A 13,683-nucleotide genomic window follows, 5' to 3' on the forward strand; every position below is an offset into this window, starting at 1 on the left:
TCATCAGAGGACCCTGATCCTTAGAGCTTACAATCCAGGGTTTGACAAATTTACTTGGAATCTAGGAGCCAGCTAAAAAAGTTAGGAGCCAGAAGGCGCACCCCGTCCCGACGAGCTTGCGTGCAGAAGCGAACACATACGTGAGCAGCGCCCGCATATGTAAACGTTGTTCAAACCACACATGTGAGGTATCACCGCGATTGGTAGAGCGAGAGCAATAATTCTAGCCCTAGTCGTCCCCTGTAACTCAAAACATGCAACCTGTAGATTTTTTTAAAGGTCGCCTATGAAGATTTTAAAAAGTAAAAGTTTGTCGGCATTTCACGAGCGGACGCAATTTTGAAGCGTGACATGTTGGGTATGAATTTACTCGGCGTAACATTATCTTTCTTAATATAAAAAAAAATGGGGATAACTTTACTGTTAAAAAAAAGTGTAATTTTTTTCCCAAAAAAGTGCGCTTGTAAGACCGCTGCGCAAATATGGCGTGACAGAAAGTATTGCAACAATCGCCATTTTATTCTCTAGGGTGTTAGGATAAAAAATATATATAATGTTTGGGGGTTCTAATTAGAGGGAAGAAGATGGCAGTGAAAATAGTGAAAAATGACATTAGAATTGCTGTTTAACTTGTAATACCAACGGCCACCACCAGATGGCGCCAGCTTACACATCTGGTGGTAATAACTTGTAATACCAACGGCTCACCACCAGATGGCGCCAGCTCATTTTTTTTTTGCCCACCTTCCAAGCCAAATCGCCAGGACACAATTTCTAGTCGCCATGGCGACCTGGCGCCCGGGATTTGTCGAGCCCTGCTTACAATCTAAGAGACATGGGCTGAATGTCAGCTGTACCGACTGATATTCGGCCCATGTGTACCAGGCTTTAGGCAGCAAGTAAACATGTTGTCTCTAAAATGATGGCGCTGAAAGCAGAAACAGTCGGCATTGCAGTTTGTTGTGTATGGGGCTGTGTAGCCTCATATCCCGTAGACTCTAAGAAAATCAGGCGAACATTTTCACCCGAGGAACGATTGTACAATTTTCTGATTGGTGTATACCACTTTCTACAGCCGATTCCGACCTTCTGAATGAAAATTTCTGAAGGGCGCAAACTCCAAAAATGTTCTTGTACGGGAACAGAACAAACGATTTTCATTTTAATGTGTACAGTTTTCATACGAGAAATATCAGATACAAAAGTCTGCGCATGACCAGAAACAACAAATAACAAAAAAAGCCTTTTGTCGTGCGAGAATTTTGGTACATTATTAATATCCTCGGTTCTGACTTGCTGTGAAATGTCGAGGGAAAGCTGGTCGATTGTTTGCCCGAATTTTCTCATAGTATGTACAAGGCTTCAGTCCGGTCAGGGTGTCCATGCTGACCCGTGTTCACAGCCAAGAGCGCCTACAATAGGCATGTGAGCATCAGAACTGGACCATGGAGCAATGGAAGAAGGTGGACTGGCCTATGAATTCAAGAATGGTTTGAGGAACAGGACAATGAGTTTGGGGTGTTGACTTGGACTCTAAATTCTCCAGATCGCAGTCCATCAAACATCTGTGAGATGTGCTGGGAAAAACAAGTCCAATCCAGGGGGGTGGAAATATATCCAGTAGGAGGCAGGTCCCCCCTATGCAGCAGGAGACAGGTCCCCCCTATGCAGCAGGAGACAGGTCCCCCCCTATGCAGCAGGAGACAGGTCCCCCCTATGCAGCAGGAGACAGGTCCCCCCTATGCAGCAGGAGACAGGTCCCCCCTATGCAGCAGGAGACAGGTCCCCCCTATGCAGCAGGAGGCAGGTCCCCCGTATGCAGCAGGAGGCAGGTCCCCCGTATTCAGCAGGAGGCAGGTCCCCCGTATGCCGCAGGAGGCAGGTCCCCCGTATGCCGCAGGAGGCAGGTCCCCCGTATGCCGCAGGAGGCAGGTCCCCGGTATGCCGCAGGAGGCAGGTCCCCGGTATGCCGCAGGAGGCAGGTCCCCGGTATGCCGCAGGAGGCAGGTCCCCGGTATGCCGCAGGAGGCAGGTCCCCGGTATGCCGCAGGAGGCAGGTCCCCGGTATGCCGCAGGAGGCAGGTCCCCCGTATTCAGCAGGAGGCAGGTCCCCCGTATTCAGCAGGAGGCAGGTCCCCCGTATTCAGCAGGAGGCAGGTCCCCCGTATGCCGCAGGTCCCCCGTATGCCGCAGGTCCCCCAATATCCAGCAAGATGCAGCCCCCCATATACAGCAGGAGACAGTCCCATATACAGCAAGAGACAGTCCCATATACAGCAAGAGACAGTCCCATATACAGCAAGAGACAGTCCACTATCCAGGCAGCTTTATTAGACATCCCCATATCCTGACAGCAGAATTGATAGACAGTCAAGCAGCCCCTATATTCATCCAGCAGCAACATTGACAGTTTTAAATAATTGCCAAAATCAATGTCCAGTCTTCCTCAGGCAGTGAGCTGTCAGAAGTTTCAGGACCGGACACCTCTCTGCAGCTTCCTCACACTCGCAGGAACATCCACTCTGCTACAGGAGAGGCAGAGTGCAGCTGATATCACTCCTCTCTTCACTCTCTTAAGGCTGCAGCCGGCACTATAGGAGCCGTGTTGGCTTATGCAGCCACCAGCCGACTCCGCAGGCTATAAGCTGCATAAAACAAGCTATATAAAAAAATAAGTTCTGCTCCCTGGCATAGATGCCAGAACTCAGTTCTGGCAGAAAAAAAGCCCTGTGTGTATATGTACATATATATATTTATCTATTTTATGACAAACGCGTCATACTTACCTGCTCTGTGTAGAATGCCCTGAATCGCCTCTTCTGGGGTTTTCCCCACCAACACTCTCGGCTCATCCTCTCTTGGTGTGCCATCATATGAAGCTGCTTTCTATAAGGGAACACCTGCGGGCTTGCTCCCAAGGTAAGCTGTATGCGTCTGGTGACACACACAGCTCTGGTCGGCCCCCGCCCCTGGCTCCCTCCTCACAGCATTTGATTGACAGCAGCGGGAGCCAATGGCTCCCGCTGCTGTCTCTGAGCCTATGAGAGGGGAGAGAGAAAACCAGCGTTGCAGCAGATGGGCACCGCACTGAATCAATCTAGCACCCAGGCGCTGCAGAGGTGGGGGCCCGCGAAGCTCCAAAGTGCTCTCGTCCCTCCTCCTTGTCTGTGTCAAGAGGTAGAGCGCATGTAGTGGGTGCTGCGGTTCCCCACCCCGCTTGCTCTCTCTGCTGGCAACTGACAAGAGCGCATACCTCCCGCTGTCCCCGCAATCTGGGCTGGGTACCACAGCGGAGCCTAGTGCCGGAACATGTTCAGACACTAGGCTCCACTAATTAATTCTGTCCAGTGTGCATGGAGCAGTCTCCTGTCTGCCCCGCCCCCTCTGCGTGTGTCGGCTCTTCTCCCATAGGCGGTGTGATGAGAGGCTTCTGAGTTGGCTGGAGCTGCTGCCAATGATCCCGTGCACTCCCAGAAATGCTCTCCGAGTGCCACCCTCCAAGTAGCCAAAGATGCCCCGCCCCCTGTAAAGTGCTTCTGCTCCCAGCGCGCCCGAGCTACAAGAATCTAATGGACAAGTACTGATCTATGGGGACACCTGATGTGGGGGGCTCTGATGGGGGACAACTGATGTGGGGGGCTCTGATGGGGGACACCTGATGTGGGGGGCTCTGATGGGGGACACCTGCTGTGGGGGACTCTGATGGGGGACACTAATGAAGACTTCTTAGGGGAGCATCTCTGTGTTTGAGTCGTAGCCATAGAAACATGTGTAAAGGGGAGGAGTTAGTAAGATGACTACGCCCATGTGGGGGCACCAGAAATATTTCTGCACCCAGGCGTCTGTGACCCTAGGATCGGCCCTGCCTGAGAGCATAGAGATTGCAGACACCAAGCGGGCCATTTAAGTTTTGCGTCATCCATGCACATTTTGCTCCAAAAAGAGCCCATAGGGAGTGTACTTCATGAAGCCTGTGGTATGTAGTTTGCTTTCTCTCAGCTTTTTGAATCACCAGTCACATTCTGTTTTCTTAGACACATCTATCTGAGAAACGTATCACTCGTATGTGTATGCATCTGAATAGTTTGTGAGTGGCAGCAAAGAGGATGTTCCAGCATCTCAAGCAGATGTGTTCCAGGATCACCAGATTGCTGACAAAAGACAGTGGGGTTGACTGGTGTAGAACACATGCCTGGATGAAGAACTGAGTGTGTAGTGTTGGGGATATGTATAGGGTTTCTTTTCTGTTTAGACTCCAGTGTAGCCAACTGGAACTAATCTTTACGTTTCCTTATCCAAAACTGTGTTTTTAAAGAACTGCAAAAAGTTACAGTATATTTTAATTGGGTGAACATTTTTTTTTAACAATGGTATTTTTGAATTTGTTTCTGATTCTTTAAATTTGATATTTTAACAGAAAGCATATCCCCTGATGATCTCAGGCCCTGTAAAATATGTGGAAGAACATTTCTTCCTGCTACTTTGGTGAGTATAAAATAACATCAAGGTAAGAAAATCTGTATCTTCAGCTACTGATGGATCTATATGTCCCAGGATGCCATGTCACCCCAATATTTCATAACAAACACTCTTCATCTGTAGTGTACCAAGTGGTGGTGTATCGTTTTTATGTGTTTGGGGTCTCAACTCATGGATTTGGGGGCCCCCCCCTTTTTTTTTTTTTAAAGAGGGTGTATAGACAAAGCTGCAGATTTTATTGATTTTCTGCCAAGTCATCTGTTAAAACGGGTAAAGTCATGTCTTTAGAACTATTTTTATTTTACACTTTGTTAGCACTATATTGGTAGATTGTTTCTGCTGTAGACTGCAATCTATAGTTAAGGGACAACTTTCTTCTCTGAGCTTTAAAGTAGAGTTCCACCCAAAAGTGGAACTTCCGCTTATTTGTCCCCCCCCCCCTCCGTTGCCACATTTGGCACCTTTTAGGCTGCATTCACATCTAGGCGGACGAAATCGCGGCGTTTTGTCCCGCGAATTGCGGCGGCAAATAGCGGCGTTTTTTATACCGCGATTTGCGGCGACAAAACGCCGCGATTGTCCGCCTAGATGTGCCCCTAGATGTGCCCCTCTATGGAGATGGTTCCCGAACGCCGAAAGCCGCCTGAAAAAAAGGTCCGGGACCTTTTTTCAGGCGGCAGGCGACCGGCGTTCGGCGTGGAGATGTGAACCATCTCCATAGAGGGCAATGTGTTTTCATCCCTCTGGCGGCAGAGGCGTCACACTACAGGCGACAAAACGCCTAGGTGTGAATGGGGGCTTAGGGGTGAGGGGGCGTGGAGATGTGAACCATCTCCATAGAGGGCAATGTGTTTTCATCCCTCTGGCGGCAGAGGCGTCACACTACAGGCGACAAAACGCCTAGGTGTGAATGGGGGCTTAGGCAGTTCGGCCCCTCCTCCTGCTCCCTTTTCCCTCCCCTTATGCTGGGCCAATGAGACAGCGCGCATGCGCATTAGGGACCCGGCCATAAAGGCTACACAGCCGCGTTCCCTTACCATCAATGGGCACCGGCAGCACCCAACCAGCTGATGTAAGCATCTGCTGCGGTGCCGACATCGCTAGACTCCAAGACAGGTAAGTATCCGTATGTTAAAAGTCAGCAGCTACAGTAAATTTTAACTTTTAAAAGTGCAGGCGGAACTTCTCTTTAAGCCACATACAAATGGGCCAAATGTCAGGAGACATCGGCTGGTTCGGTAAAAACCATCTGACATTCAGTCCGTGTGTATGTCAGTCAGCCCGACAGAAGCCGGCCGAGCATGCGGCAAAAACCAGCAGCCGATAGGCTCCCGATCAACGCTCTCAGCCATTGGCCGTCACCCTGTCAGAATAGCGGTGTTCGGACAGGTATGGTGTATATACTGTACATACAGTAGTTACATTGGTCCAAGCTAGACTAATGTAACTATGTGTAACATACCTATGCCTGGAATTATTCTTTAACACCTTCCTTTTTTACTACCCTTAGCTATTTTTTTCTTTTAAAGTGGCTGTAAACCCTCACATATACCCAGTAAAGTAAACAGCCTCAGATAATACACAGAGATAAAACAAATCCTCCTACATAAGTTTTACTTGTATATCTGCAGTCTTACGCTTTCTACACCCTTTCAAAAGTGCAGATCTTGTTAAAAAAAAATCTTCATTATTCAGCAAAACATAGGGGTTAGTGGAGAGACTGTATTTACACTGTGTGAGAGCTGATTGGAAGAAAGGGATACCCCCCACCACCACATAGGCAGAGGAGAGAAGGAACATGCAAAGCAGTCTTCTAAACAGACAAGCTCTCTGATTATCTAGCTCTAAGCTCCCTCACGACACAAATTTTTAGCTTATGTTATCTCATGTGTGAACTTTTTAGAAGTGACTCATGCTGATAAGAGAAATGGAGCACCAGAGAGAGATATGACTTAAAGCTTTGGAGAGAGACAAGTAAACACTACAGCTATATGTGCTTATATCAAATTTTATTTGAATGGGGTTTACAATCACTTTATCTTAATTGTTTGTTTATAAAAAAAAATGTTATTTTTTTATTTATTTTTTATTAATATTATTATTATTTCTATATATTTTTTTCAGCCTAGTTTGTGCCCAAAAAAAATTATGGGGCAGATTCACATAGAATCCGCGGCGGCGTAGTGTAAGGCATTTACACTACGCCTCCACAACTTACTGGAGCAAGTGCCGTATTCTCCAAGCACTTGCTCCGTAATTTGCGGCGGCGTAGTGTAAATGGCCCGGCGTATGGCCGCGTAATTCAAAAGGGGCGGCTTGTATTTAAATTAAGCACGCCCCCGCGCCGATCGAACTTCGCATGTGCCGGCCGTAAAAATAGCCCAATGCGCATGCTCCAGCTCACGACGGAAAACGTCAATGAAGCCGATGTGAGCGTCATTAAAGTTCTATTCGAGAACGACTTAGAAAAACGACGTAAACGACGGAAAAAGACGACGCTGACCGGAGGCCATACTTAACATGGCATACGGCGGACTGACGTAAGGTTACCCCTCATATAGCAGGGGTTACCTTACGCTTACGGAAACAACGTAAACGACGACGAGGCGGCGCAAAATTGTTCGGGAATCGGCGTATCAGGCTCATTTGCATAGTCGAATGAGAAATCACCGTAAATGCCACCTAGCGGCCAGCGTAGAATTACATCTAAGATCCGACGGTGTAAGTGACTTACACCTGTCGGATCTATGCCGTATCTATGCGTAAATGATTCTAGGAATCACTCGCATAGATACCCGGGCCCAAAAACAGAGATACGATGGTGTATCTTGAGATACACCGTTGTATCTCTTTTGAGAATCTGGCCCTATGTGTTTACTAAATATACAGGCCCAAAGTGTAAATGTAAAAAGTGCATTTGTTTATTAGGGGTATAACGGTACGAGAGCTGGAAAAAAAAAAAATATTAGACTTCTTTCTATTTATTCTTACCAAGTCAGTGACTTAGAAAGCACCCAAATGTATCGCGAGCGGCTTTTTCAGAGGAGGAGAAGGACCAGCAGCCCACAAATTCCATTCTTGCCGGGTGTAATATACTTGTATAATAAATTAGATCCACTAACAGAAGCGGGGGGTGGGGGGGCTAAAGGTGTCTGTGTGAATTACCGTGAAGGAAGAATCACTAGGATATTCAAATTAAGATGGGGCTAAAGTCTGACGCAGTGTCGGGGCGGTGGCATAGCAAATGTGTTCTTGTGCGTGATGTGCCTACTACAAAATCAAAAATGCTTCTATTATTGGAAACCTAAAGCCTTATTAAAATATACATGAATGCATCATCTTGGAATAACTGCATGAGAACTGCTAGCGTGCACTTTACCATTCCCCCTGATTACACACAGCATGTTTTTTTAATGGTATTATTTTTAGACATTTTATTCTTTGGATCTCTCGAGGCAACCCAGGTGTGAAGCCACTGCAAAAACCATCTCTTAACCACTTAAGCCCCGAACCATTTTGTTGCTAAATGCCCAGGCCAAGTTTTGCGATTCGGCACTGCGTCACTTTAACAAACAATTGCACGGTCGTGCGACGTGGCTCCCAAACAAAATTGGCGTCCTTTTTCCCCCACAAATAGAGCTTTCTTTTGGTGGTATTTGATCACCTCTGCGGTTTTTATTTTTTGTGCTATAAACAAAAATAGAGCGACAATTTTGAAAAAAAATGCAATATTTTTTACTTTTTGCTATAATAAATATCCCCCAAAAACATATATAAAATTTATTTTTTTCCTCAGTTTAGGCCGATACGTATTCTTCTACCTATTTTTGGTAAAAAAATCACAATAAGTGTTTATCGATTGGTTTGCGCAAAATTTATAGCGTTTACAAAATAGGGGATAGTTTTTTTTGCATTTATATTAATTATTATTTTTTTACTACTATTGGTGGCGATCAGGGATTTTGTTTGTGACTGCGACATAATGGCGGACACTTCGAACAATTTTTACACATTTTTGGGACCATTGTCATTTTCACAGCAAAAAATGCATTTAAAATGCATTCTTTATTGTGAAAATGAAAGTTGCAGTTTGGGAGTTAACCACAGGGGGCGCTGTAGGAGTTAGGGTTCACCTAGTGTGTGTTTACAACTGTAGGGGGGTGTGGCTGTAGGACTGACGTCATCGATCGAGTCTCCCTATAAAAGGGATGACTCGATCGATGCAGCCGCCACAGTGAAGCACGGGGAAGCCTGGGAGCGATCGCCACGGGGCGGCTATAAACGAATAGCCGCACCGTCGTCCCGGATCACTCCCCGTGGGAATCCGCACGCAGCGGAGGGGGTCCCGATCAAACCCCCGACCCGCTAGAAGGCAGGGACGTATATATACGCCCATCTTCCTGTACGTGCCATTCTGTGGACGTAAATAGGCGTGCGGCGGGCATTAAGTGGTTAAAGAGGTTTCCAGTTTAAATGGAAATGCTGCACTTGTTTGTGATCTATGGTATAATTGCCGTAACCTGCTTCAGCTCTCAGCCTTTAGAATTTATTTAGATTTATGTGCTGAAATCTAGGTTTCCAATGTGGTGCTAAAGTGTCCTAAAGGGGGCGCCTGTCATTGCAGTCTACAGGAAGCACCTCCAAACTGATGCATGCAGGAGCTTGGGGGGGCTACCACACAATGTACTTTAATGCTTTTCTGAACTGGGGGTGGAATGTAAAATATACGTAAAGGAAAAACTGTCCTGGTGATCACTTTCCTCAAGACAGAAAGTGACAAACAATCCTCCAATGGGAACACAATTCCCATAAAAACTGTCTTAGAAGGGCTCTCCCCTTACTTAGACCCCTTTCACACTGGGGCAAAAACTTTTTTGCGGTACGGCCTTTAACAAGACACATGGCTACTCATTAAAATTGGAAGAAAAGAGGTTTAACCATAAACTACGTAGAGGGTTCTTTACTGTAAGAACAGCAAGGATGTGGATTTCCCTTCCACAGACGGTGGTCTCAGCGGGGGGGGCATCAATGGTTTCAAGAAACTATTAGATAAGCACCTGAATGACCACAACATACAGGGATATACAATGTAATACTGACATATAATCACACACATAGGTTGGACTTGAGGGACTTGTCTTTTTTCAACCTCACCTACTATCAGCAGGGGTGCATCCATAGTGGGCGCAGGAGCGCCACCCCCTCTCTCCCCTGCGTCAGGTGTACAATACATAGAGATTCATGCAATGCATGAATCTCTATGTGTTGTCACCGCTGCTGCCCACTATTCAGATGGCCAGCCCCCTGGTGAGCGACGGCCATCTAAATAACAGCATTTTTTTGGTGTTTGGAGGCTTTCCGATTACAGCCTGTTGGCTCTAATCGGCTTCCAAATAGTTAACCATGGGACGAAGGGGGTGTGCGTTCCCTGGTTAGCACTGACACTCGTCTCAGCCAATCAGGTTCACCGGGTCTGGTTACCAGTAACCTGATTGGCTAAAGCAACATCAAAGGCGGGACTTGGGAGAAGACATCGATGGAGCGTGACTGTCCCTAGAAAGGTAAGTGCTGGGGGACGGGGAAGCACAGTGGTGACAATTGCTGGGCACAGTACAGTGGTGACAATTGCTGGGCACAGTGCAGTGGTGACAATTTCTGGGCACAGTGGCTGCGTTTGGTGGCACAGTGGCTGCGTTTGGTGGCACAGTGGCTGCGTTTGGTGGCACAGTGGCTGCGTTTGGTGGCACAGTGGCTGCGTTTGATGGCACAGTGGCTGCGTTTGATGGCACAGTGGCGATGTTTGATGGCACAGTAAGGCTTTTTTTTGGAGCACCAGCGCAGGGGGCCAGTTCTCTTCTGACCGCCAGTGTAGGGGGCCAGTTCTCTTCTGACCGCCAGTGTAGGGGGCCAGTTCCCTTCTGACCACCAGTGTAGGGAGCCAGTTCTCTTCTGACCGCCAGTGTAGGGGGCCAGTTCCCTTCTGACCGCCAGTGTAGGGGGCCAATTCTCTTCTGACCGCCAGTGTAGGGGGACAATTCTCTTCTGACCGCCAGTGTAGGGGGACAATTCTCTTCTGACCGCCAGTGTAGGGGGCCAGTTCTCCTCTGACCGCCAGTGTCGGGGGCCAGTTCTCTTCTGACCGCCAGTGTCGGGGGCCAATTCTCTTCTGACCGCCAGTGTCGGGGGCCAATTCTCTTCTGACCGCCAGTGTAGGGGGCCAATTCTCTTCTGACCGCCAGTGTCGGGGGCCAATTCTCTTCTGACCTCCAGTGTAGGGGGCCAGTTCTCTTCTGACCACGCTTTGTTAGGGGGACAGTTCTCTTCTGACCACCAGTATCCCCTTTGGAAAATTTCCCCTCTATGTTCTGATTTCAACCCAAAAATTGGGATTTTTTTTTTACTTTCACTTTTTTGCAATAGTGGTAAATAGGACAAATGTAGAGAGGGTGAATCTCCCTAACAGGAGCACATCCAGCAATAAAGATTGTCAAGTGGTCTAATCCCTCTCTCCTCTATCCAAAAGTTTAAAAGGCAAAACTTTTTCTTTTTCTTTTTTTTTTTGTTAGTTATACTTTAACCTATGCGTTAAGGTGAAAAACCTTCTGTGCTGCAGCTCCCCCCAGACCCTGTCTTTTTTGCCTGAGCCCGATCAGATCCAGAGGGTCCGGGGAATGTCTCTCTTCTCATTGGACAGATTGATGGCAGCGGGAGCCATTGGCTCCCGCTGCTGTCAATCAAATCCAGTGACACAGGGGCGGGGCCGAGTAATGCTGTCTGTCGATGAAGAGGAGGGGGCTAGAGTGCCAGCGGGGCTCCCAAGAAGAAGAGGATTGGGGCTGTTCCATGCAAAACGATTGCACAGGTCAGGTAATCATAGGCATGCTTTGTTATTTTTATATAAAATCCCCCCAAAAAATCAAAGGTTTGCAAACACTTTAATTTTATCTGAATGTACTGCAGCTCTCACAGACTGACAGCGGGTAGGTCTTATGTCGTGGTTTAATGTTCAGCCTCTTGCATAAAAAAAAATGGCTACCTGACTACTTTCCTGCTATTGTATTTATAAATCAACATTTTAAACAACTTTTTTATTTGTTTTTGGTTTGGCAGAAAAAACATGTTCCAATTTGCCAAAAAGCAGCTATTAAAAGAAGAAAAACATTTGACTCCAGCAGACAGCGAGCCGAGGGCACAGAAATTTCAGTTGTCAAACCAGTAAAGCCACGGGTAAGTGACTTCAAATAGGAATAATTCATGTATCCAAACCCACAACCAAAAAGTAATATATTGCAGCTTACCTACCTTTAAATGTCGTGTCTGCGTTAGTTTTCTTTTCTTTTACCTGGTGATTCTGTCCGTAATACACTTTCTGATTTAAGATGACAACACTTACTATACTATATGTTTGGAAGTGCAGTACTGTCACCCTAGGACAGGAAGTGTTAGGGCTACATAACACTTCCCCATCTCCTCAACTCCATAGCATAATCGGAGGTGTTTCGTAACTCAGAGGTTACTACCCTAAGCTTACGTTTAAAAATATCAGCACAAGGGATAGTACAATGTGTGTTCCTTGTGCTTCTGTGTCCTGGCAGAAATTGTCCTTCTCTGAAGCCTCCGCTCCCACTGCCACAATCTTTTACGGAAGCTCTGAGAAGTACTTTTCAAGAGTGCCCGACTATGCCTGCCTAATCCACCCATCTCCTCCATTCATTCACAGCTTCTATGAATGGAGCATGGATAGATGATTGAAAGGTCCATCTCCTCTATTCATAGATCCTATTTCATTCATGGATCCTATTTCATTCATAGAGACTGTAGAACAGCTTCTATGAATGGAGGAGCTGGATGGAAAAGGTGGGCATAGTTGGGCACCTGTCAAATCCCCTTATGCCGCGTGCACACGATCGGTTTGTCTGATGAGAACGGTCTGATGGACCGTTTTCATCAGATCAAACCGATCGTGTGTGGGCCCCATCGGTTATTTATCAATCGGTTAAAAAAAATGGAACTTGTTTTAAAATTATCCGATGGATACCTAACCGATAGGAAAAAAAAAACGATTTTCTTTTATTATAACCTTATGGAAATTAAAAACAGCTGCCAGCAGGTCAACAGATACCAACCTACTCCAAATATTTCATACAAAATTCAGCGTTTCTCAAAAACGCTCAAAACAATTCATTGAATACAGAAATGATTGACTACATAAAAAATACGTAAATAACAACATACTTTTCTTAAAGCGGGAGTTCACCCAAAAATCAACTTTCTGCAGTTAGATCCAGCATACTGCTGACATCTGCAGTATGCTGGTCTTTTTTATTTTATTTTGGTACTTATCGTTTTAGCAGTATTTGTTCTATGGCTCCGAGCGGGGAATCCTGCGGGGGATGGGCGTTCCCGAAGGCAAGCAAGTTGATTGACGGCCTTCGATAGCGCGCCACGGCTTCCGAAAACAGCCGAGGTGACACTTGGCTTTTTACGGCGCCTGCGCCTGCCGTGTAGAGCTGACTGCGCAGGCGCCATAAATTGCCGAGTGTCACTCGTGTGTATTTTCGGAAGCCGTGACGCGCTATCGAAGGCTGTCAATCAACTTGCTTGTCTTCGGGAACGCCTATACCAGGAAGTAATCCCCGCTCGGAGCCATAGAAGAATTACTGCTAAAACGATAAGTCCAAAAAAAAAAAAAGACCAGCAGATGTCAGCAGTATGCTGGATCTAACTGCAGAAAGTTGATTTTTGGGTGAACTCCCGCTTTAACACCTTTTGGCTTTGGATTTTGATGGAATTGTTATGTTGCCATTCAGCTGCACCAATCAGACTGTGTATCATGTTGGATGTAGCAGTTCTGTGAAATTGTATTTCAGCCAGAACCTCCAAAGAAGGCGTCCAACTGGAGGAGGAAGCATGAAGACTTCATTGCTACGATTCGAGCTGCTAAAGGACTCGACAAAATCATAAAGGAAGGTGGAGAACTTCCACCTCCACCCCCACCTTCATATGATCCAGGTAAGAAACCCGCAGACTTCCTCCTTAGAACAGTTTACAGGCAGTCCTCGGGTTACAAACAAGATGGGGTCTGTGGGTTTGTTCCTAATGCCTTCCCGCCCGGCCTATAGTACAATGATGCCCGGGCGGTGGCTCTCCCGTTCTGACTGGACATCATATGATGTCCAGCAGAACAAACCGCTCATGTGTGCC

General features: G+C 46.8%; 1 protein-coding gene across 2 annotated transcripts in view; it reads left to right on the forward strand.

Moving 5' to 3' along the window:
• The window catches only part of ZC2HC1A (zinc finger C2HC-type containing 1A), a 105,634-nt gene that overhangs the window by 26,918 nt on the left and 65,033 nt on the right, over positions 1–13,683 (forward strand). For both annotated transcript variants that reach the window (XM_040354478.1, XM_040354477.1), the window contains exons 2-4: positions 4,418–4,485; positions 11,590–11,706; positions 13,350–13,491. In XM_040354478.1, coding sequence (XP_040210412.1) covers positions 4,418–4,485; positions 11,590–11,706; positions 13,350–13,491 — 327 coding nt within the window. The remainder of the gene's footprint in view (positions 1–4,417; positions 4,486–11,589; positions 11,707–13,349; positions 13,492–13,683) is intronic.

Source organism: Rana temporaria, chromosome 5 (genome assembly GCF_905171775.1).
Source record: "Rana temporaria chromosome 5, aRanTem1.1, whole genome shotgun sequence".
Lineage (NCBI taxonomy): Eukaryota > Metazoa > Chordata > Amphibia > Anura > Ranidae > Rana > Rana temporaria.